At 41.1% G+C, this 18,545-nt stretch overlaps 2 protein-coding genes across 6 annotated transcripts in view; one reads left to right on the forward strand and one right to left on the reverse strand.

Moving 5' to 3' along the window:
- LOC120543052 (transcription elongation regulator 1-like) overlaps positions 1-7,319 on the forward strand; it is a 91,477-nt gene extending 84,158 nt beyond the window's left edge. For 3 of the 5 annotated variants that reach the window (XM_039775888.1, XM_039775890.1, XM_039775889.1), the window contains one exon: positions 6,617-6,818. In XM_039775888.1, coding sequence (XP_039631822.1) covers positions 6,617-6,818 — 202 coding nt within the window. Of the gene's footprint in view, positions 1-6,616 lie in introns of all 5 variants that reach the window. The other 2 variants (XM_039775887.1, XM_039775895.1) reach the window with 1 other exon arrangement.
- A 9,095-nt stretch (positions 7,320-16,414) lies between these two features.
- Positions 16,415-18,545, reverse strand: gpr151 (G protein-coupled receptor 151). Its single transcript, XM_039775839.1, has one exon. The coding sequence runs from the start codon at positions 18,290-18,292 to the stop codon at positions 17,039-17,041; it is 1,254 nt and encodes a 417-aa protein (XP_039631773.1). The 5' UTR covers positions 18,293-18,545; the 3' UTR covers positions 16,415-17,038.

Consider the following 18,545-nt stretch of genomic DNA (forward strand, 5'->3'; position numbering starts at 1 on the left):
CATCATGTAAGAAATGCCTACCATTGTAGATTTTACTTTACTGTAGAAATCAAGCATTCTGTGTGTCAGAACAGTTTTCAGTCCATCATAGCAACTTTTAATATATTCTTTAGAAAAACTGGTTAAGTGTCACCAGTTTTAGCTGTCTTTTTATATCCACATCATTATGACCTAGTGTCTAGTTCAGAAGAATCTAACAAGATAGGAACTCAATCTAAAGGAAAGTGAGCTAAAGTTAAGTAAAAAATTGAGTATGATTAGAAGTATGTGTATTAACATCTGAGAATGTAAATAAACATTTTTCTGAATATTGTGGAGAGATTAAAAACACATTTGATCATTTCTGAGATTAAAGTATGTGAACTATGGCAAGACAAATTCATTTAATAGTCGGAATTAATGACAAATGAAAAACAACATTATTACTGTTTTATATTTTTATACTTAAGAGTAGTTCAACATACTTTACATACCGTAAAAGAAAAATAAAATTTAAAGAGGTAAAATGGAAGACTCCCTAGTCTGCAAGTGTCTCTAGTGTGTAATTATTAAAAAAAAATAATTGTCCACTCCAGTTTGATGATATGTGCTGAAATTGGATGGTAAGAGAGAACACCAAAACAAATACTCAGGCTGGGGAAGATGCTTGAGAAAATAAATTCTATGGGGTCAAAGGTTCTACAGATTGGACTTAAAACATACGTACTGTAATGGATGGAACCCAACAATACTGGCATTTAGTAACTATATACAGTATACATTAATGCTAAAATAGATAATTACAGTCATTCCTCAGTTTTCAAAGGGGCTATGTTCCTGGGAAACACGTAAATGTCCCCGCCCATGCATACCCAACAAAAGTCAAACTTTAAAATCTGTGACGTTTCATGATCAAGGCTTGCTCAGAAATCTAGAGTGTGCTGTTTGTTCCCTATGGATCAGTGCAAAGTCCACATTTCATTCTCTTTAAAATAAAAAAAATGTTAAAAAGTAAAAGAAACTATTACTGCTCCCCGAACTTGCCAACACGAAAGTAAAAATAGAAGTAACAAAAAATATTGCGCTAACACTTGAAGCAGTGAATGGTGAGGATTGACTGTATAACTGTTATCTATTATATAACCTGTGTGTGTGTGTACGCCCATGTATGTGCCCATGTTTGGTCCCTCTAAGCAGGCTGATTCTTCAGTTTGACTTTAGTTGCTCAGTGGTAGGAATAATGAATGACACAGTACTTTTGGGGTGTGCAGCTTGTTTCCTGATTGTGACTTTTTTTTTTTTTAAGAAAAAAAGAGTTACATTGAAAAAAATAAGTGGTAACAAAGTGTATAACTTGCCAAGTACTTTTGGGTTGCTAAATGCTAACAGGATGCAAAGTGAGTTGCTGGGAAGTATTTTCAAAAATACCAATGAGGTTTTCACAGTAGGTAATGGGTACCTGCCTACCATTAGTTTGTACTCAAAAAGTGGACAGGAGGGAAACAAGGTGCCTCAATGTTACCCATTACATACTTTATGTGAACGCGATCGAGTAAACAAGCACCAACAAAGAGATTGAGACATGCAAGGAAACTGAACAGTGGAATAGGACGAATGCGGTAGGTACATGTGGGGCAAGAGAGCTTAAGACATGCAAAGATACTGAGGCACAGGAGGAGTGCTGTTTTTACATTTATCGTATTACTTGTCATTGATAGGTAAGCCTAACAGCAGTATAAATCATTAAGTACAGTAAAAAGACATTAATAAAGGTGCATGTAAATGTTTAGCTATCTATGCATTGTACATGCACTATTATTGTGGGTTAACAAGTATGTTCTACTCAGGTTAATTTTAATGGTATTGATGGTTTATGATGAGCTGCTTTTACCACAAATTTAAAGGAAGGTCCATCTGGTATGTTTTCTACCTTTAGCCAGAGAGACTGAACAGAGGAAATAGTGATGTTAACTTTTTCTTGACACAGAACCATAGATGCATGGAATAAGTGACCAAGTAGGACTTTGGGAACCTTCTGGACATAACTTGGTTATTTTGAAGGAATTAAATGAATAGGTTTGTCAGGCTCTGTTGGATGAATAGCCTGTTCTCGTCATTATTATTCCTTAAAGAAGCTCTGCAGTCATGGTCAAAGTGCTCCAAGAATGAGATATTCTGTTTATTTTTGTTTTCATTTCTATGACAATTGCTAAAACAATAAATAACTCTCTGGTGCCTTGTATATAGAGTATAACTACCTTACCTTAAAACGTCCATCTCCCTTACCTGAAAAATGTCAGAATGCAGTTTACAACATTATAAAGATAAAGGAGACATTAAGGTCCATTCAATTTCTGATGACACCATGCTTTATTTTATTTATTTTTTTCATAATATAACCAAGTATAATAACCAAAACATTTGGCCTTATGATCCACCATTAATTGCACCCTCCAACTTGGCAGCTAGTACAGTTGGTACTGGCAGTGACCACTCACATATTATATTATTTTAGATTTGTGAAGATGATCCTATAAACTTTTAATTCTGGAGCTTTGTTGATTTACTCCTGTTTTTATTGTCTAATATTGATTGATGTGTAGTTCAGTTTTAAAGTGAACTTACGAAGAAATTGGCCATTTTTAGCTACTAAAAGTGAGATATATATAAACATTTGCAGCAGTTCTGTTTGGGATTTACAAAAAAAAGTCCTCCCTTATCCCTCCCCACACCCGTATAATGTGTCACCATTACTGCACAGAGTCACACCTATATAGTGTGTGTTCGAGGGGGAGCCAAAATGTATACTGGGAGAATGGGGAGAGATCCTGACACTTGTTGACAGTGCACTGATGATACTGTATGTGGCTCTGTTCATAAGGCTGCCCGACTGTGCTCTGCTTACATAGCAGTATATAGCAGGAATCTCCAACCTTTTTCCCCCACTAAGAGCTACTTTTACAAAATGAAAATGGCAGAGAGTTCCTCATGTGTTCTAATGTTTATTCTCATAGCTTATTTCAACCCAAACAAACTGAATAAGCTTGTTTTGCCTGAACATTTACAAAATGTTGGTGTCCACAGCTCACATTTTGCTTTAAAATATCACAAAAAAATATTTAGTTCACCAGCAAGTGCATTTTGTATGTCTATGCATTTTCTAGTGTATCTCACACTGTTGAATGCAAACATGAATGCTGTCAAAACAATGCAATTACAAATACACAGATATTACTTTTTCATTTGTCATTGTGTTCCATGTCACTGTTTCACTTCACAAGAGTATTCACAGGTCCAGTTGCATATGTGATGTGTTTTTTAGTTAGGTGACTGGCACTGCATGAAGTCAACAAGAAAGGTATCTGGCCCTACTAAGCGCCAGAAATGCGTAGAATGCTGTTGAGACTTTAACTGCACATTATTTTAAAGGTTTTCTATCTATCTATCTATCTATCTATCTATCTATCTATCTATCTATCTATCTATCTATCTATCTATCTATCTATCTATCTATCTATCTATCTATCTATCTATCTATCTATCTATCTATCTATCTATCTATCTATCTATCTATCTATCTATCTATCTATCTATCTATCTATCTATCTATCTATCTATCTATCTATCAAAATCCAATGTCTGTCTGTCCACCCGTCCTCTTTTAACTACTTAACGGATTTAGATCTTGATGAGTTTGAGGCCAGATATTCTCTTAAGTGTATGCCACATTGAAAAGATAGATTTGTGTTAAAAGGATTGTGATATAATTTTTTGGAAAGATTGCCCACACCTAATTTGACTAATCAGTTTGTCAAATTTATGTAGAATTCATTAACCCTTTGGCAAGCTACTTGGAAAGGGGTTGTGAGCTACCGGTAGCTTGTTGGCGACATGTTGGAGACCCCTGGTATATATCGTATGTATGGGTGGAGTGGTGGCTCTGAGGTCAAGGATTGGCACTGGTATCCAGATGATTGCTGTTTTGAATCCCTGCCACTGCCAAAGGGGATTCTACTCTGCTGGGCTCTTGAGCAAGGCCCTTAACATGCAATTGCTCCAGGGGCGCTGTACAATGGTTGACCCTGTGCTCTGACTGCTCTAGTATGCTAAAAGTAACAAATTCCTAATACAAGAAATTGTATAAGGTGAAATAAAGAACAAGAAAAAAATAAGTTCCACAAACACATGCTTACTCAAAGTGCTGTAATATTTAACGTAAAGAAGCACAATATCTAGATTACCGTAAAGCTTAGAAAACATTCGGATTTACATCAGTGGCCAGTTGATCGAAGCATCACTATTTAGTTTTTCTTATCAAATTGTGTTTACTATTTTTTTTTTTTTTATTATTTCCAGATATCAACAAAATATGCCACATGGACAGGGTGGTTCATATGTTTGTATGTACTGTACCTATTTCAGTAAACATTTCAGAAAGAAAAAAGTGATAAATATTAATCTGTTCTCATCCAAAAGCCATATTTATACTGATCTCGGGAAGAATACGTAAAAGTTTTGTAAAGTTGTGTTGTGGCAAAATGAGTTCACTCAGATATCAAACCATAGAATTAAATAACATGAACAGCTTCATGAACAGCAAGAATTGCCTTCTAATTAAGAATTTGGTTGTTTGAAAACTGCAGCTCATCAGGAACTGAATTTTGAGACCACTGAGTTAGCAGGTTATCTGGCTTGGAATCTCATTAAGGGTTTGCTGCTGGTTAAGGTAAAAAAATAAATAAGGGCTGAATATTAAAAAGCAAGTGTGTTAAAACTAAGGAAAAATAAATTGTTTCATTAGCAGCAGTAATTTCTTACTAATAAGGAAAGCTCCTGGAATGAAGACCTGAAGCCGCTGTGGCCCTCCAGTATCCAAGTGGGACACATCTGTTTACCCAAAACCTGGCTTTGCAGAGCCAGCCACAATTCTCAGACTGACTTTTGCATGTTTGGGGACAACTTAATTAAAACTTTTGTAGTGAATGTGCCGCAAAAGCTCTGCCCTTAGGGTTTTTCTCCTAAAAAGCCTGCCTCCAGTTTACTCCACTGTGTGCCCTTGAAACGTTTTGGGGTGACAGTAGCGCATTATTCCTTGTGTATTAGACAGTTATGTAAAATAAATGTGGAAAGATCGGGGGAGATCAAAATACTTGACAAGGAGAGAAAATAAAATCTAAAATTGCTGTTTATCAATATCAGTAGCCTAAGGTAACTGAAGCTCGGTTAATTTATACAGCATATCTTGCTGCTGTTTTGATTATTGTATTAGTACGTGGCACAATAGCAGCAAAGAATATTGTGGCATATGTATGTAGGTGTATGTAAAATATCTATCTATCTATATCACTAAAATGTATATCTATATATCTCTTATGACCAGTTTGACTTACAACCACTACTGCATCTCATGGGCAAATGATAGTTTTCACGACGCCAGCTCCGTATGTCTTGACTCATTCGTCTCCGTCTTTATGGGTTTGAGCACGTCCTCTCTTTCATGTCTTCATTTAGTCCAAAATGCAACTGCCAGGCTCCTAACTTGTGCTAGCCAGATTGATCATATCACCCCCATTTTTCAAACACTGCACTGGCTCCCTGTGTTTTATAGAATTCATTTTAAAGTTTTGGTACTTGCAGAGCTTTGCATGGACAAGCACCTGAGTACCTAACCAGTCTGCTCCAATGCTATACAGCTTGTTGGACTCTTCGATCTGGGCAACAGGGCCTTCTAGTTGTGCCACGTACTCGGCTAAAAACCCATGGGTATTGTGCCTTTCAGTCTGTGACACCAAGACTATGGAATAGCCTGCCTTATAGTCTGTTGATTCTTTTAAAAAACAACTGAAAACATTTCTTTTTAAACAGGCTTTTAATTAGTGCGGAATAGTTCCAGTTTGTTTTTATTGGTTTTGTTTGTTTTGTTTTAACTTTTATGTTTTTTGTTTTAACATATATGTTTAACTGTGGCCTTCTTAGAAGATTTTTCAAGGATGATGGCTTATCCATTGTAAGCATAGCTTTGCTGTTGATCAGGTGACGTTAACTGGAGCACTGTTACTCTTTGGTATTTAAAATCGCCTCCCCTACTCTGATCTCTGCCTTCAGGAGGCATTGGATTGGATTACAAATGTGACATTCATTGAACTGTTTAGTTGTTCCCACCCACATTTAAGCAGAATTCACTCACAGTTGTCCCCTGACGTACGTGTTATTCGTCTGGCTCTGTGACACTACCCAGCACCACACAAACCTCTACTTTCTGATTTCCATTTTGATTGAGTTTGAATTTAATCCTGGCACTCTGTCCAGGATTGGTTTACACCTTGTACTCGGTGCCACCAGGATGGACACCAACTCTTTGTGACCCTGAAAGATGGCTGCTTAGAAAGAGCGGAGTCTAATGGCTCATAACCCCCCTTCAGTATAAAGGCACACATTAAATGAAGAAGGAGGGAAAGTGCCTTTGAGGTGTTCATATTGCAGAGAGTGGTGTTCTTCATCCTTTGGTTTGTGATTTTTAATTTTTGTATTGCTTGCAAGTGAAGATTTGACTGTACTCTGTACATGCGACTGCATGAATACCACCACTACTGTATTTGTCGTCAGTCTGTTCACTTGTGCATCTTTTTATTTTCAGATCCAGAAAGTTGTTGCAAGAGTCGGATCAACATCTGAAGGATGTCGAAAAGATCTTACAAAATGACAAGAGGTATTTAGTGCTGGACTGTGTCCCAGAAGAGAGGAGAAAACTGATAATGGCCTACATAGAAGACTTAGACAGGCGAGGACCACCTCCGCCACCAACTGCATCAGAGCCAACTCGACGCTCCACTAAGTAATCCAATGTGGCCTCCCAGGTGTAGAGCAGTTCATCCATCCAAGAGCCTTTGCATGAGCCATCTAGCGGATGTCCGACTGCACAGTTTTATCTGTATGTTGTGTAAATACATGAACATGAAGTATCCCGAAAATTAATTTAATCCAAATGATTGAAGATTGGATATTCAAGTCCAGACCAAGAGGACAAATTGAAATTTGGTTTCTCTCAAGGGATATCAAAGAAGTGCAAATGCTTTTACATCCGTGGTTAACATGAAGGTTCATGCAGTCTTGTAAAGTTTTTAGATGATGAATATATATTTCTATATATTCAGTGGTTTATTCATGGGACTGGGATGACTGTGCAAGTGGCAGCCTTTCTAAAAGGAGTCATTGTAAGAAATCAGTTTACAGTTTGAATGTTTCGATGTTTCTACAGTTTAATTTTGAACGTGTTGCTATATTTCTGTACATGAGCAGTTTACTGGAATAAAGGCAAACCCTCTTCTTTTTTTTTTCTTTTTTTAAGAAATGGACATGTGGAGTGTGTGCTTTTGTTGAATTTTAATTATTTACTATTGGTGTTTTTGGTATTTTATGTATGTTGGTGACATGAAATTTGTTGTTGAAGTGACCCCTCAAAACATGAAAAGCTTAGAAGTAAATGTTGTGGAGCCTGCACAAGTTCATTTCAGGTGACCCCTATGGCTGCAAGTGTTTATTTCAACCAGGTTCACAGTTGGTGTTTCACCCCGCAGGACCCAACTCAAGGACTTCATGTAAGAAGTCTATCTTTTCCTTTTTCCAGCGACACCATTGCCATTTTCGAGTTTATATCCGGAAGGAACCATCTCGTTGCTGGCCAGCTTGATCACCTTCAGTGGTTGGATCTGTACACTGGAGCTCAGGGAACCCCCTGTTATAGGAGTTGCAGCACAGACCATACAGGCATGAGTCATGTGAAGAAGTAAGTACACCCCATGTTTTTTTTTTTTTTTAACATATGTGGTCATATCAAGATTAGATATTCTGTTTAATAAAGATAATATAATTAGAAAAAATAGTGACACCTGACTTTGCAATAATGAATTCAACAAAACAATAAAAAGATGTACCATTTCTGTCTTTGGGAAAAGGTAAGCACCCTGTTGTCCTAATTGCTGGTTTCACCCCCTCAAGTAGGAGTTTCCAAAAAATTCTTCCAGTTTCTGACATTGACGGGCAGAAAGTCCGTTTTTTTTCTCTTCTCAATCCTCCATTCAAAATTCTTTAGGATGTGCCAAATTTGATTGGTGTCCTGGTGTCCAAAAGTCTTTTCAAATTGTCCGTAAAGCATCTCAATGGGATTCAATTCCCATATCTATTATGTCTCAGGCCTTATCTGCCATTCCTAAGAGTAATTCTGATTAGGATAGGAATTTGTTCTGCTCCAGAGCAGGACGAAAGTAGTTAAGAAGCCCCCTACACCCACTGCCAGCGTGGAGTAGGAGGTCATGTTTGAGAATGAATGACGTCACAATTTTACTGCACGCCTAGCCACAGAATAAGAACATAAGACATTTGAATGGTCTCCTCTTGTTTGACAGTACAGCAAGCCCATTTGTTTAGCTAATAGCTAAGCTGCCCCAATATCTCATCCAGGTTATGCTTAAAGGTTGTTGAGGTTTCCACTTCATCTCTATGGCTCATTAGTTTGTTCGAGAGTCCCACAACTTTGCGGAAGTGCTTCCTGGCTTCAATTCTAAATGCACTTCCCCTTCATCTCCACTGATGTCCTCGTGTATGTCATTCACCCATATTACTGAATCGCCTTTATCAGTGGCTTTGAGGATTTTAAATACCGGAAGAAGTCTCCATGCAGTCTCCTCTGCTCGTCTAAACAGGTTTTATCCTTTGAGTCTGCCACAGTGGACGTGTCTCCTTAAGTCCGGGGATACACCTGGTTGACCTCCACTACACAGCTTCAGGTGCTGCTGTCTGTCTCGTGTGGTACTCCAGATGTGGTCTTACCAGTGCATTATATAGTTGGAGCTTAACATCTCTTGAGTTAAATTCAAGGTTTTTTCTTTTTTTTTTTTATCATAAAGGAACTTTGTAATTTCCTTGGAAATCAGTGTTCTTTTGTGTTGTCTAATATTAATACTAAGGGTTCACCACAAAGGTGATGATGATAATCAAAGTAGTAAGAGAATAAGGAATATATCATAAGGTAGAAAATTGCACAAAGATGCACGTTACTGTTGCCATTTTGATTGAGTGAGAGTTTGCATCCATGACCACCTGTGTGTTGATTACTGTGATATTGCTTGTGATTCACATATGTGTGCTCAGCGACACTTTTGGGCAATGATCTTATCACACCAACTCCTCCAGGAAAGTGGGCAGTTTACATGAATGACACTTGCTTTTAACTTCACCTCCCATGGAGTGCTGGAGAGATGTATAAGCCTGTGTTACCTCATGTGCTGTTTAAGGAGGTTTGATGCAAAATTCAAGGAACGGTTGATTGTGACAAACCCAAATCATTGCCATTGCAAAGCTGCATTTTTTCCCCCATTGCTAAAATAAGTCAACGTTACCAACACTTCAATTTCTGTTATTCGAGACTTGAGAATAATGTGCCATCTCTGTCAAATTGATACTTATCATCTGGCTACTCCTAGCGAGGTTGGACACCACATGAGCTCTGCTAAATTCAAGTAAAGTTAGAAGTAGTTTCCTAAATTATAAATATTGATAAAATGCTTTTACTTCTAAGAGTATGAGCAAACCTGCATCACTCTAATTTGTCTACTCTAAGATTCTTGATAAATATGGGCACAAATCTGGGCTTTGTCTTGACCATTCACTGTAAAACTGGCTGGCTGTGTGTGAAAATCCGAGGAGATGAGCAGTTTGTGAAATACTCCTGTCAGCCCATCTGGCACCAACAACCGTTCCATGTTCAGTCACTTGCTCAAAGTGATATTTCATTGTATCCTACGGTGACAATAAAGATATCTTGCATCTCCTTTCTTCCCCATTCTGATGCTCGGTGTGAACTTAAGCAAGTTGTCTTCAAAATGTCCACATCCTTAAGTAGGACTATATTGTGGTGCTTTCATGTGATTGGCTGATTAGATATTTGCGTTAACGAGCAGTTAAACAGGTTTACCAAATTACGTGGCCGGTGATCGTCCGTATCTAAACAAGAAAGGAAGTGGCCCGGTGTATTTCCTCGAAGACTAATTGAAGCAAATTTAAACACTGTCGGTAAACTGGGAGCCAACCTGTTTCAATGCAGACGAAGACACAGTCGTAGGTGCTTATTAAATTATATGTAATGTTAACAAACGTCCCGTATTTCATGCATAATGTTGGTGTACCGGTTTCTTTTTAAAATCCTCATCTGTCCCGTGTTTTACACACGGCTCGTTTTCGGTTCAACAGCAAAGCAGTGCAAGTCGTTGTAGAAAACGGCACTCTAGCGTTGCCGTTCTTCGGTGCATTGAAAAGGACCAATCCAATTAGTTTTATTCAAAACAGGCAGCATCCGACCAATCAGACATCTGTATTTATGGCGCGAGGCTGGTGAACTGGGAACTGCGCAAGCGTGAGATCAAGGCGCGAAGTAAGACGGCTCGCGACGCGGCTCTCTCCTTTGTGCTTGTTGAACGAAGGAAAATGGAGACACTTTCAGTATCTTAAAGTTTTTGGTTTCAAACTGATATGCCAGACACATGGAGGTAAATTTCCCACTTCCCTTAGAGAGGGTAGTGTGTATGCCAAAAATGAAATCACAAAGACGCCGAGAAGAGTTAAGTGTGCCAGGTAGGTCAGGACTTGCTTGAAGTGTACACTCGTGCAAATAACGCGTACTTTATGACACTTTTACAAGGTTGTGTGGTTCTTTACGGAAGCGTGCATTGACAAAAAAATATTTCAATCTGTGAAGGGCACTTTGTACATGAAGTAGGCATTTTAGGGCTTCAAAAAGATTCCTGTACCATGAGGACAAAACAGAATTCTTTAATGTATAGCAGGCGACGTATATTAGGATACAGCAAATCAGGAGGCTGAGTGGTTGTATGAAACAAGAGTGTTGTTATAACCACGAACCCACTGGCACTTTAAAGATCTGTCAGGGTCTATTAATGGTGGTTTACCGGTTACCGTAAAATAAGTAAATGTTTTTTCTGGAACCTTCAGGAAATTGATTCTTTTTAGGAACTAAAATGGTTCTGGCATCGCTCTTGGCGCTTATTATTTTTAAGACGGTAGGGATGTTCACATATAATTCAGCAATAGAGCTAAAATACGATCGGAGCGGCAGTGTGGGGCTTTCCAATTCAACTGAGTCATCGAATGCGTGTGGTGGTAGTGTGACATTGCACTACGACCCATGCAGTGAAAGCCTTCCAATTACAGCCATTCAGATTTGTGTATGTATAATTTAATTGGGTTGTGTCAGCTAAAACACAGGAATGTTTTGATAAATGTAATATTAATAGGAAACGGAGTCATTGCAAAGCTTGGAGGAAACTAACATCATCAAAACCCCTGTCACGTAAGTGGCATATGGTATTCTCAATGGGAAAAGGGGCACAAATACCCCAGGGTGCGCTCCCAATTCCGTAATGCCCGCTGAGAGGTGCGAGGTGCTTTTTGGCTTTCTATACCGTTTAGTTTATTTCTGTGTAATTTTAAATATATATGCGCATACCCGGTAGTCTTATGTGGATCCCAATGCACCAGTGCAGTGACTGGGGGACACTGGGCTGTAAAAATATTGCCGTCCTTCGGATGAAAGTTAAAACCGAGGCCCTGACTCTCTCATAAAAGATCCTTCCTAAAGAGTAGGGTGGATCCCGATCCCGAACCACTTCACGTTCTAACAGATGATGTGTGGTGAGCATAGTAACGCAAAAATGGCTGATGCTGCACATTAGTGCTGGTTGGAGTGACTCCTCAGTCATTTTGTAAAGCGCTTTGAGTAGTGAGAAAACCGCTGTAGAAATGTAAAGGATTATTATTTAAATATATTTTGTATTACATGACTTGTAGGTGATGAGACACTGCACATATTGTGTAGTGTATGTATCTTCTTATATAATACGCTACCATGGCTGTCCGTTTGGATTTTAAATCGCCTGTAGCTCACAAACCGTTTGACCTATTGACCTGAAATTTGGTACACATATGCTATGTGACCTCTATCGTCGACTTTCGGGGTGATGATTTTTATTGCTCTTTTTATTTGTATTGTATTTTATTGTTGAATCAACGCTCGGTAGCGGGCGCATGCGCCGTTCCCATCACCACCTTCGCCGTCACTTCCTATACCTCTTTATATCTTAAATCATTCTTGAAGCAGATTGAACAGAGCTTAAGTGAAAATTTAAGAAAAACGCGCTAAGCAATTGCAGCACAAACACTGACTTCATCAGTTTTAACGCGAAAAGATGCCCACAGAAGAAGAGAACATGGGAGCCGCTAGGGTGGAGAAAAGAAGAGCTGCTCAGAAAGCACCAAGTGCATCAACTTCTGAGGAAACGAGTGCTAAACGTACAGAGGAAGAGGAGGAAAACTAGAAGTCAAGTGTATTCACTTAACTGGTCTGTTATATTTAATGTTCTTCTAATAGGAAAGAAACAAAGTGGCCGCTATGATGGCATGCAGGTAGCGAGACCCCTGTACATATTTTATGTTGCAGTGAAATTGAAAACATAATTACAGACATGTTGAACGAACTCCTTTTTCTGACTCTGGCCCACATAAAACACAAAAGGGTAACCTGAGACTGAGGTAACACCAGCAAGTGCATAAGGAAGGTTATTCGTGCCAAAATGCAATGCAATCCAGCGTGTTCACTACATCATTTGGTTTATCTGTTTTTAATTAGGACGCGATAAAACCGTGACAAAATGAAATGCACCTCTTGCATATGTATTACACTACTATGTAGTGAAATATGTTGGGCTGCATGGCATTTTGGCACGGATACTCTTCCATTATAAAGTGCTGTTGAAGGTCCTCGTTTGCCTTATATGAGTGGCTCTGAAGGGTGGATTGGTGTGGTTGAACTCCTTATAGAGTTGTCGTGTGCATGAGCAGTAGAAACGTGTTTGAATACATTCCTGGACGTGCCTCTTCTTGCAGGGAGAATATGGTCGCCCTTTATATATACGAACGCAATGAAGACCTTCATACAACAGCTCTGCTCCATTTTTTCACTCATATGCGGTACACATCTGATCGTTTTAAAGACCTATTTTATCAAAAACACGATATGGACTGAAAACATTTCACAAAGACGCTACTCTTGTAACGCAAGTGTCGACAGCTGTCCCGTCCAAAGACCTGTCTGGGCGCATTTAGCACGGCCAGGATTCCGGGTGCGTGGTTCCTGCCGTGTTAAATGCGCCCATCACTGCCGACTTCTCTTTTCTTCTTTGCCCAAAGTAACGGACATCTCAATACAGGTATAATATGATTTCAAGATATCTTAAAATGTTTGCAAAGTCATTTCGACACATCTCAAAATGCGTCTCAGACATCTTCAATTCACCTTCTTTTTATTTTCAGATATCTTGAAAAGCATTTCCGGTTTCTGAAAATAGACAGGATATGTTTGGATATCTGGGCATATATTTGAGACATCTCAAAATGTAATGCAGATATCTTAAAACGAAAAGGAACGTATTTTAAGATATGGGCACGAGTTTCAGATATCCTACAAAGTTAAGTGCATTTTAAGATAATACCTAAAAGTCATTTTGAGATAACTGGAAATGTTAATTCAGCTTGCCATAGAACGTTAATGTGGGGTTCTAGTGTAAACGCTATTATTTAGGGATGAGGGCGGGGGCGATTCGCTAATTTTGCGCTATGCAAGTGCCACGGAGCCCAATAATTATGAAAAGCTTCTTATTTAATAAAGCGTTGAACCGTTGGGGCTGCAAAGCTTGTTAGCTTTTCTTATTGATGGAAATGAAAATTTCACCAGAAGTAAATAAACCTTTCAGTTACCATAGTGATAGTTGGGGGTTGTAGGGGTCTGTGCTCAAATCCACAGACATGGTCTGAAGTGATCTTCATTTACTGTTTGTGGGCCGCTCGTTTCAAATCTGCTTGACAGATAAAAGCCCTATTGAGATTTCGGGGAATTGTTTTGACATCCAGAGGGATGGTACATCGGGATCCAGAAAAATTAAAACAAACACAAGAGGAGGATAAATCAATCGTTCAATCAGCAACGACTGAAGCCAATCAGTGCAGTTTTATTGTACTCGCATGAAGCGCTGGGGTTAACAATGTGAAATAAAAAAAAAAAAAAACAAACAAACAACAAAACGTCCACCTGTATAGGAAATCAATATTAAGATATAATTAAAGACAGTAAAGCCTCCATTAAAAAATACAGAGAAGAGGAATGTGAAAGGCGCTCTATTGGACACTCGGACTTGTAGTACAGTACTGATTTTTTGAGAACCGGAATATTCCAACTCGTGCTTTGCGATTGGTAGGCCCCTGCTTGCTTGTTAGCGCACTGCTTTATTCTTCCCATTTCTGTGTTCAAATCCTCACCATGTCGCCGTGTACTCCTGCCGGGCACACAGACAAGTCGAGTGTGCGCCGAGATGGACAGATGGCCCGTCCAGAGTTTTCTCCGGTCTCTCAGATTAACATACGTTGAATTTGTGAATTCACGCATGCGTGTGTTGCATCCTAAGGAGACCGGAGATTCAAGTCCAGTATGGGGTTTTATCCGCTCTTATTTGATTGGCTTTCCTCGAACAGTCTTAGAGGCGCAGGTTAGATGGATTGGCAATGGTAAACTGGCCCGTGTGTATTTGAGCTTAAAAAAGTGGATGGATTCGTCACGTGCGTGCAACGGCGCTTGAGCCAAAGCAAATAAGGATTCTGTAATGACATTTCACTGGGCTGTGTGGCTCACCTTTTCCTGACAAAGAAACTCTTTCATTCTGGGACGAGTAATTTGTATTTGAAATATATTCTTTGTGCTTTGAAAAGGTGTTTAATATTAGAACAAAACAAAAATCGTATACAGCAGAACAGGTAAACAAAACCTGTATGTAGCAAGAGTCCTTTTAAAATCAGGAACCCACTGCTCGTTTACAAATTTTTCCCGAACGTGCTAGGGATCTAAATCAATAAACGTTCTTTTAGGAACCTTCAAATGGACGGTTCCTCCATCCATCGCCCTGAAGAACCACTTTGGCGCCTTTATTTTTAAGAGTTGTGGGTGAGGGCGCTCTGTGAGGGGCTTGCCCCCATCTTAACGCGTCATAATGGCGAGATGGTCTACGTCACCCGGCCTAAGCCGTCTTCTAACTGGGTGAGACACGTTCAGTAGACGGATCGATTAAATAATTTATCAAAAGAAGTTCTATACACTTTTTCCGAGTAGCCTGAAAATTATTTTAGCGCATGTTACGAAAAATCAATATAGTTTGCAAGTTTTAACTTGATGACTTTCAAGGTAAAATGGATTATATAAAAGCCGAATTTGATGCTTGAGTGTTTCCTGGATTAAAAGCGAGGAACGGGTGGCGCAGCAATGAGACCGTGTTCACGTCCCTGGTACTGCCAGTGTGGAGTTTGCATGTTATCTCTGTTTCCTTCAGGGGTCTCTGGTTTCCTCCAACAGTCCAAAGACATGCAGGTTAGCTGGACTGAAGATGCGTGTTTACCTTGCCAAGGACTGGCGTTCTACCCTGAGATTATTTGCCCCCTAAGTGATATTAGCTGCTATAGGCTGCAGCAGGATAAAGCGTGTTTACATAAATAATGGATGGATCAAAGGAATTAATACATTGATAAAGCAAAGATTTCGGGGTTAAGAATTAAGTGCTACATTTTACACAATAAAATCACCAGCGTTAAATGGACTCTTACAATAACACTTCAACGAATACACACAGTATGCAGTTCATTTAACACTGAAGATGAAGTAAGAACCATCTTCGTTCAGCATCCTCTATGCCTACAAGTGGTACAGTGACACAGTGCTTAGTTTTAGCCTCTGTGAAGTCTATAAGTTCTCTTTCTCGTCGCGTTGTTTTTTTTTGCCACGACACATACACTTGGGGCTGAGGTGGCTGGTTAGGGGGCCACTATAAATGAGTAGGGATTGTCACGTCCAATTTGATTCTCAGTCGCAATGGGATTCCGAGTCACGCGAAACATGTATTGAAATAATCAGGTTCGGGCAATCAATTTACAATAAATGTCCCGTGCCAGTTAAAGCACGTGAGTCGCTAGGATTCTCATACGAACGTTTTCCAGCAATTCAGGCGTTCTATGCTGAAACTTGCTTTTTAGTAATGGCCTCGATAGTCACTGTAACGCAGTACCCTTGTATTAGTTCATGTCAGCAGATGGCGCTGTTTTCTCTCGTTGTTTAAGTCCAGTCGGCTTTATTCGTCTTCTCTTAAGTTCTTTTTGTCACTTTGATGTTTGGATTTTGGCTCGGAATGTGAAGCAATTTTCAAGACTTTCATGTGAATAAGAATTCATTTTCAGCACATAACAGTCGCCTTAATTTTGAGAATTGCAAAGACGTTGGCGGCGCGTTTTGAACTCCTCTCGGCACACAAGGTAGTCAACGAAAACGTTTCGATCAGATGTGCTTTTATTAAGTTCAACACAAGCTATTTTTATACAGTCTTAGGGAGATTTGCGACTTCTAATTAACACAGAGCAAGTTTAAATGACAAAGGAGATAGGGAAAGGACAATCGGGGCGAACTTCACAAGAGCAAAGCACAGCGCAGGACGCGATCAGCAAAGTGGCGGCGAGCTGAACACGCAGGTTGGGTTCATTTAGACTCCGTCGTCGTTTTGTGTCCTTGTCCTTGGTGGCACTGTGAAAACTTTAAAATGTTGCTTTTTTTGAATCAAGAACGGCAGAATAACCCGCAGTCAGAAGCCAGCAATGATTCTAAAAAGTAATAAATAAATAAATAAACAACAATTCCCAGTTTATAGGAACTTGGCGTTTGGGTGAAGTAAATGGAAATGACGCCCGTGGCAGCACTCAGTCCTTCTTCAGGCGGCACACACCGCATGAAGTGCGTGCCAACTCATCGGCTCCTATACACGCGCACACAGATGGTAAGGTCACAATGAAACACTGAACGGTGATGTTTGTTCTGCGTGGCACCCGACTCTGCGTTACTCGGTGCCTCTGGAGCGCTGACGTCCGACTGGCTGCGGCTCATCCGTTAGGGTGGACAGCCCTACTGCGCCTCCTGATGCTCCCAGGGGACCGGGTCATTTTCCTGGCTAGTTGAGCCCGACTCCCGTTCGTGCCAGAACTGCTCCACGTCGGGGAGGATGTTGTCTTTGCTTTTGGGGCTGTCGGGGGTGGTCTGGCTGCAGGAGGGCTCTGGCTCGGGTGGAGGCTCCTCTGGAGTCGGGCTCTGCTCGGGGGGCGGCAAGGAACTTGCGGGCGCTTCAGTCCTGTTCGCCTCCTGTTTGTTGTCCTTCATGACGGGCGGGTCGGCTTTTGCCTTCTTGACGGTCAGCCTGCGCCAGAGCCCCTTGTAACCACTCCTGAACTCCTCGGACATGGAGAGGACGACGAAAGGGTTTACCGAAGAAACGGTGAACATGAGCACCTGAGCGGAGATGGCCAGATAGAGCGGTGGGACGGGGCCATCCGATTCGGCATGATTCATCCAAACCCAGGTGACCCATTCCGGCAGCCACAAGATGGCAAAGGCCACCCCGATGCAGAGCAGCATGACGGTGAGCTTGCGGGAACGGATCTGCATTCGAAGATTCTGCGTTTTGGTTCCTCTTTTTTGGCAGCGGCCGTACGCCCTCCAGAAGTAGACAAAGGCGAAGCTCAAGGGAGCGCAGAATATGAGACAAGGATAGACCTTCAGGTAGATGGACATGAAGTGGTCTGCCGATATGGGGATGGCCTGCACACAGATAAAGCCTCGCCCGTCGTCCCGCAGGGTCGCAAAAAGCCAGTGGGGCAAAGGCAGGACGCAGGCCAGCGTCCAGGAGGCAAACAGCACAGCCACGATCGTCCGCGTCCGGATGGTCACCTGCTTGGTAGGGTTGCTCACGTACATGAAGCAGGCTTTGGCCACGATGGCGATGGTGAAACTTTTCGCTGCCATGCACGAGTGAACGAACCAGTCGCAAGTCTTACATACGAACCATCCGAGAGTCCAGCTGTCTTTGGAGTAGGCGGCAGCCTTGACGGGCACCGCGAAGGCGAGCACCAGCAGGTCGGCGATGCTCAGGTTCAGGATCAGAGAGTTAATCAGCGACGGTTTCCCCTTCCGCGCATTGCTCATCAGGACTCCCACGACAGTGACATTGCCGACGAAGCCCAGGACACAGATGGCTCCCAGCACCACCGGGATGGCGACTTGTAGCTCTGCGGAGTCGAGGTGCTGCTGGCCGCCCGACAAGTAGCGCTGTCGGCTCAGGGAGCTATTCGCGGTGCTGAAGTTGCGAATCGGAAATTTGTCCATCGCGGCGGACCACTCGTCTACAGAGCAAAGAGGAGGTCGAACGAGGCTTCGGCTAGTCTGCACTGGACATGTCGCTGGGGACGAGTGCCAAGAGCCACACGAAGGAGCCCGGACTCTGCTGCGCCGCTGCTTTTGTCGAAGCGACTTTCAGATTGACAGATGATTGATTCAGAAGATTGGCTGCTGTGCGCCTCGTCCTGACAGCCTTGTGGGGCCAATTAGAGTGGCTTTGAATAAATCATTACCAACGCGA

This window comes from Polypterus senegalus, chromosome 13 (assembly GCF_016835505.1).
Source record: "Polypterus senegalus isolate Bchr_013 chromosome 13, ASM1683550v1, whole genome shotgun sequence".
Lineage (NCBI taxonomy): Eukaryota > Metazoa > Chordata > Cladistia > Polypteriformes > Polypteridae > Polypterus > Polypterus senegalus.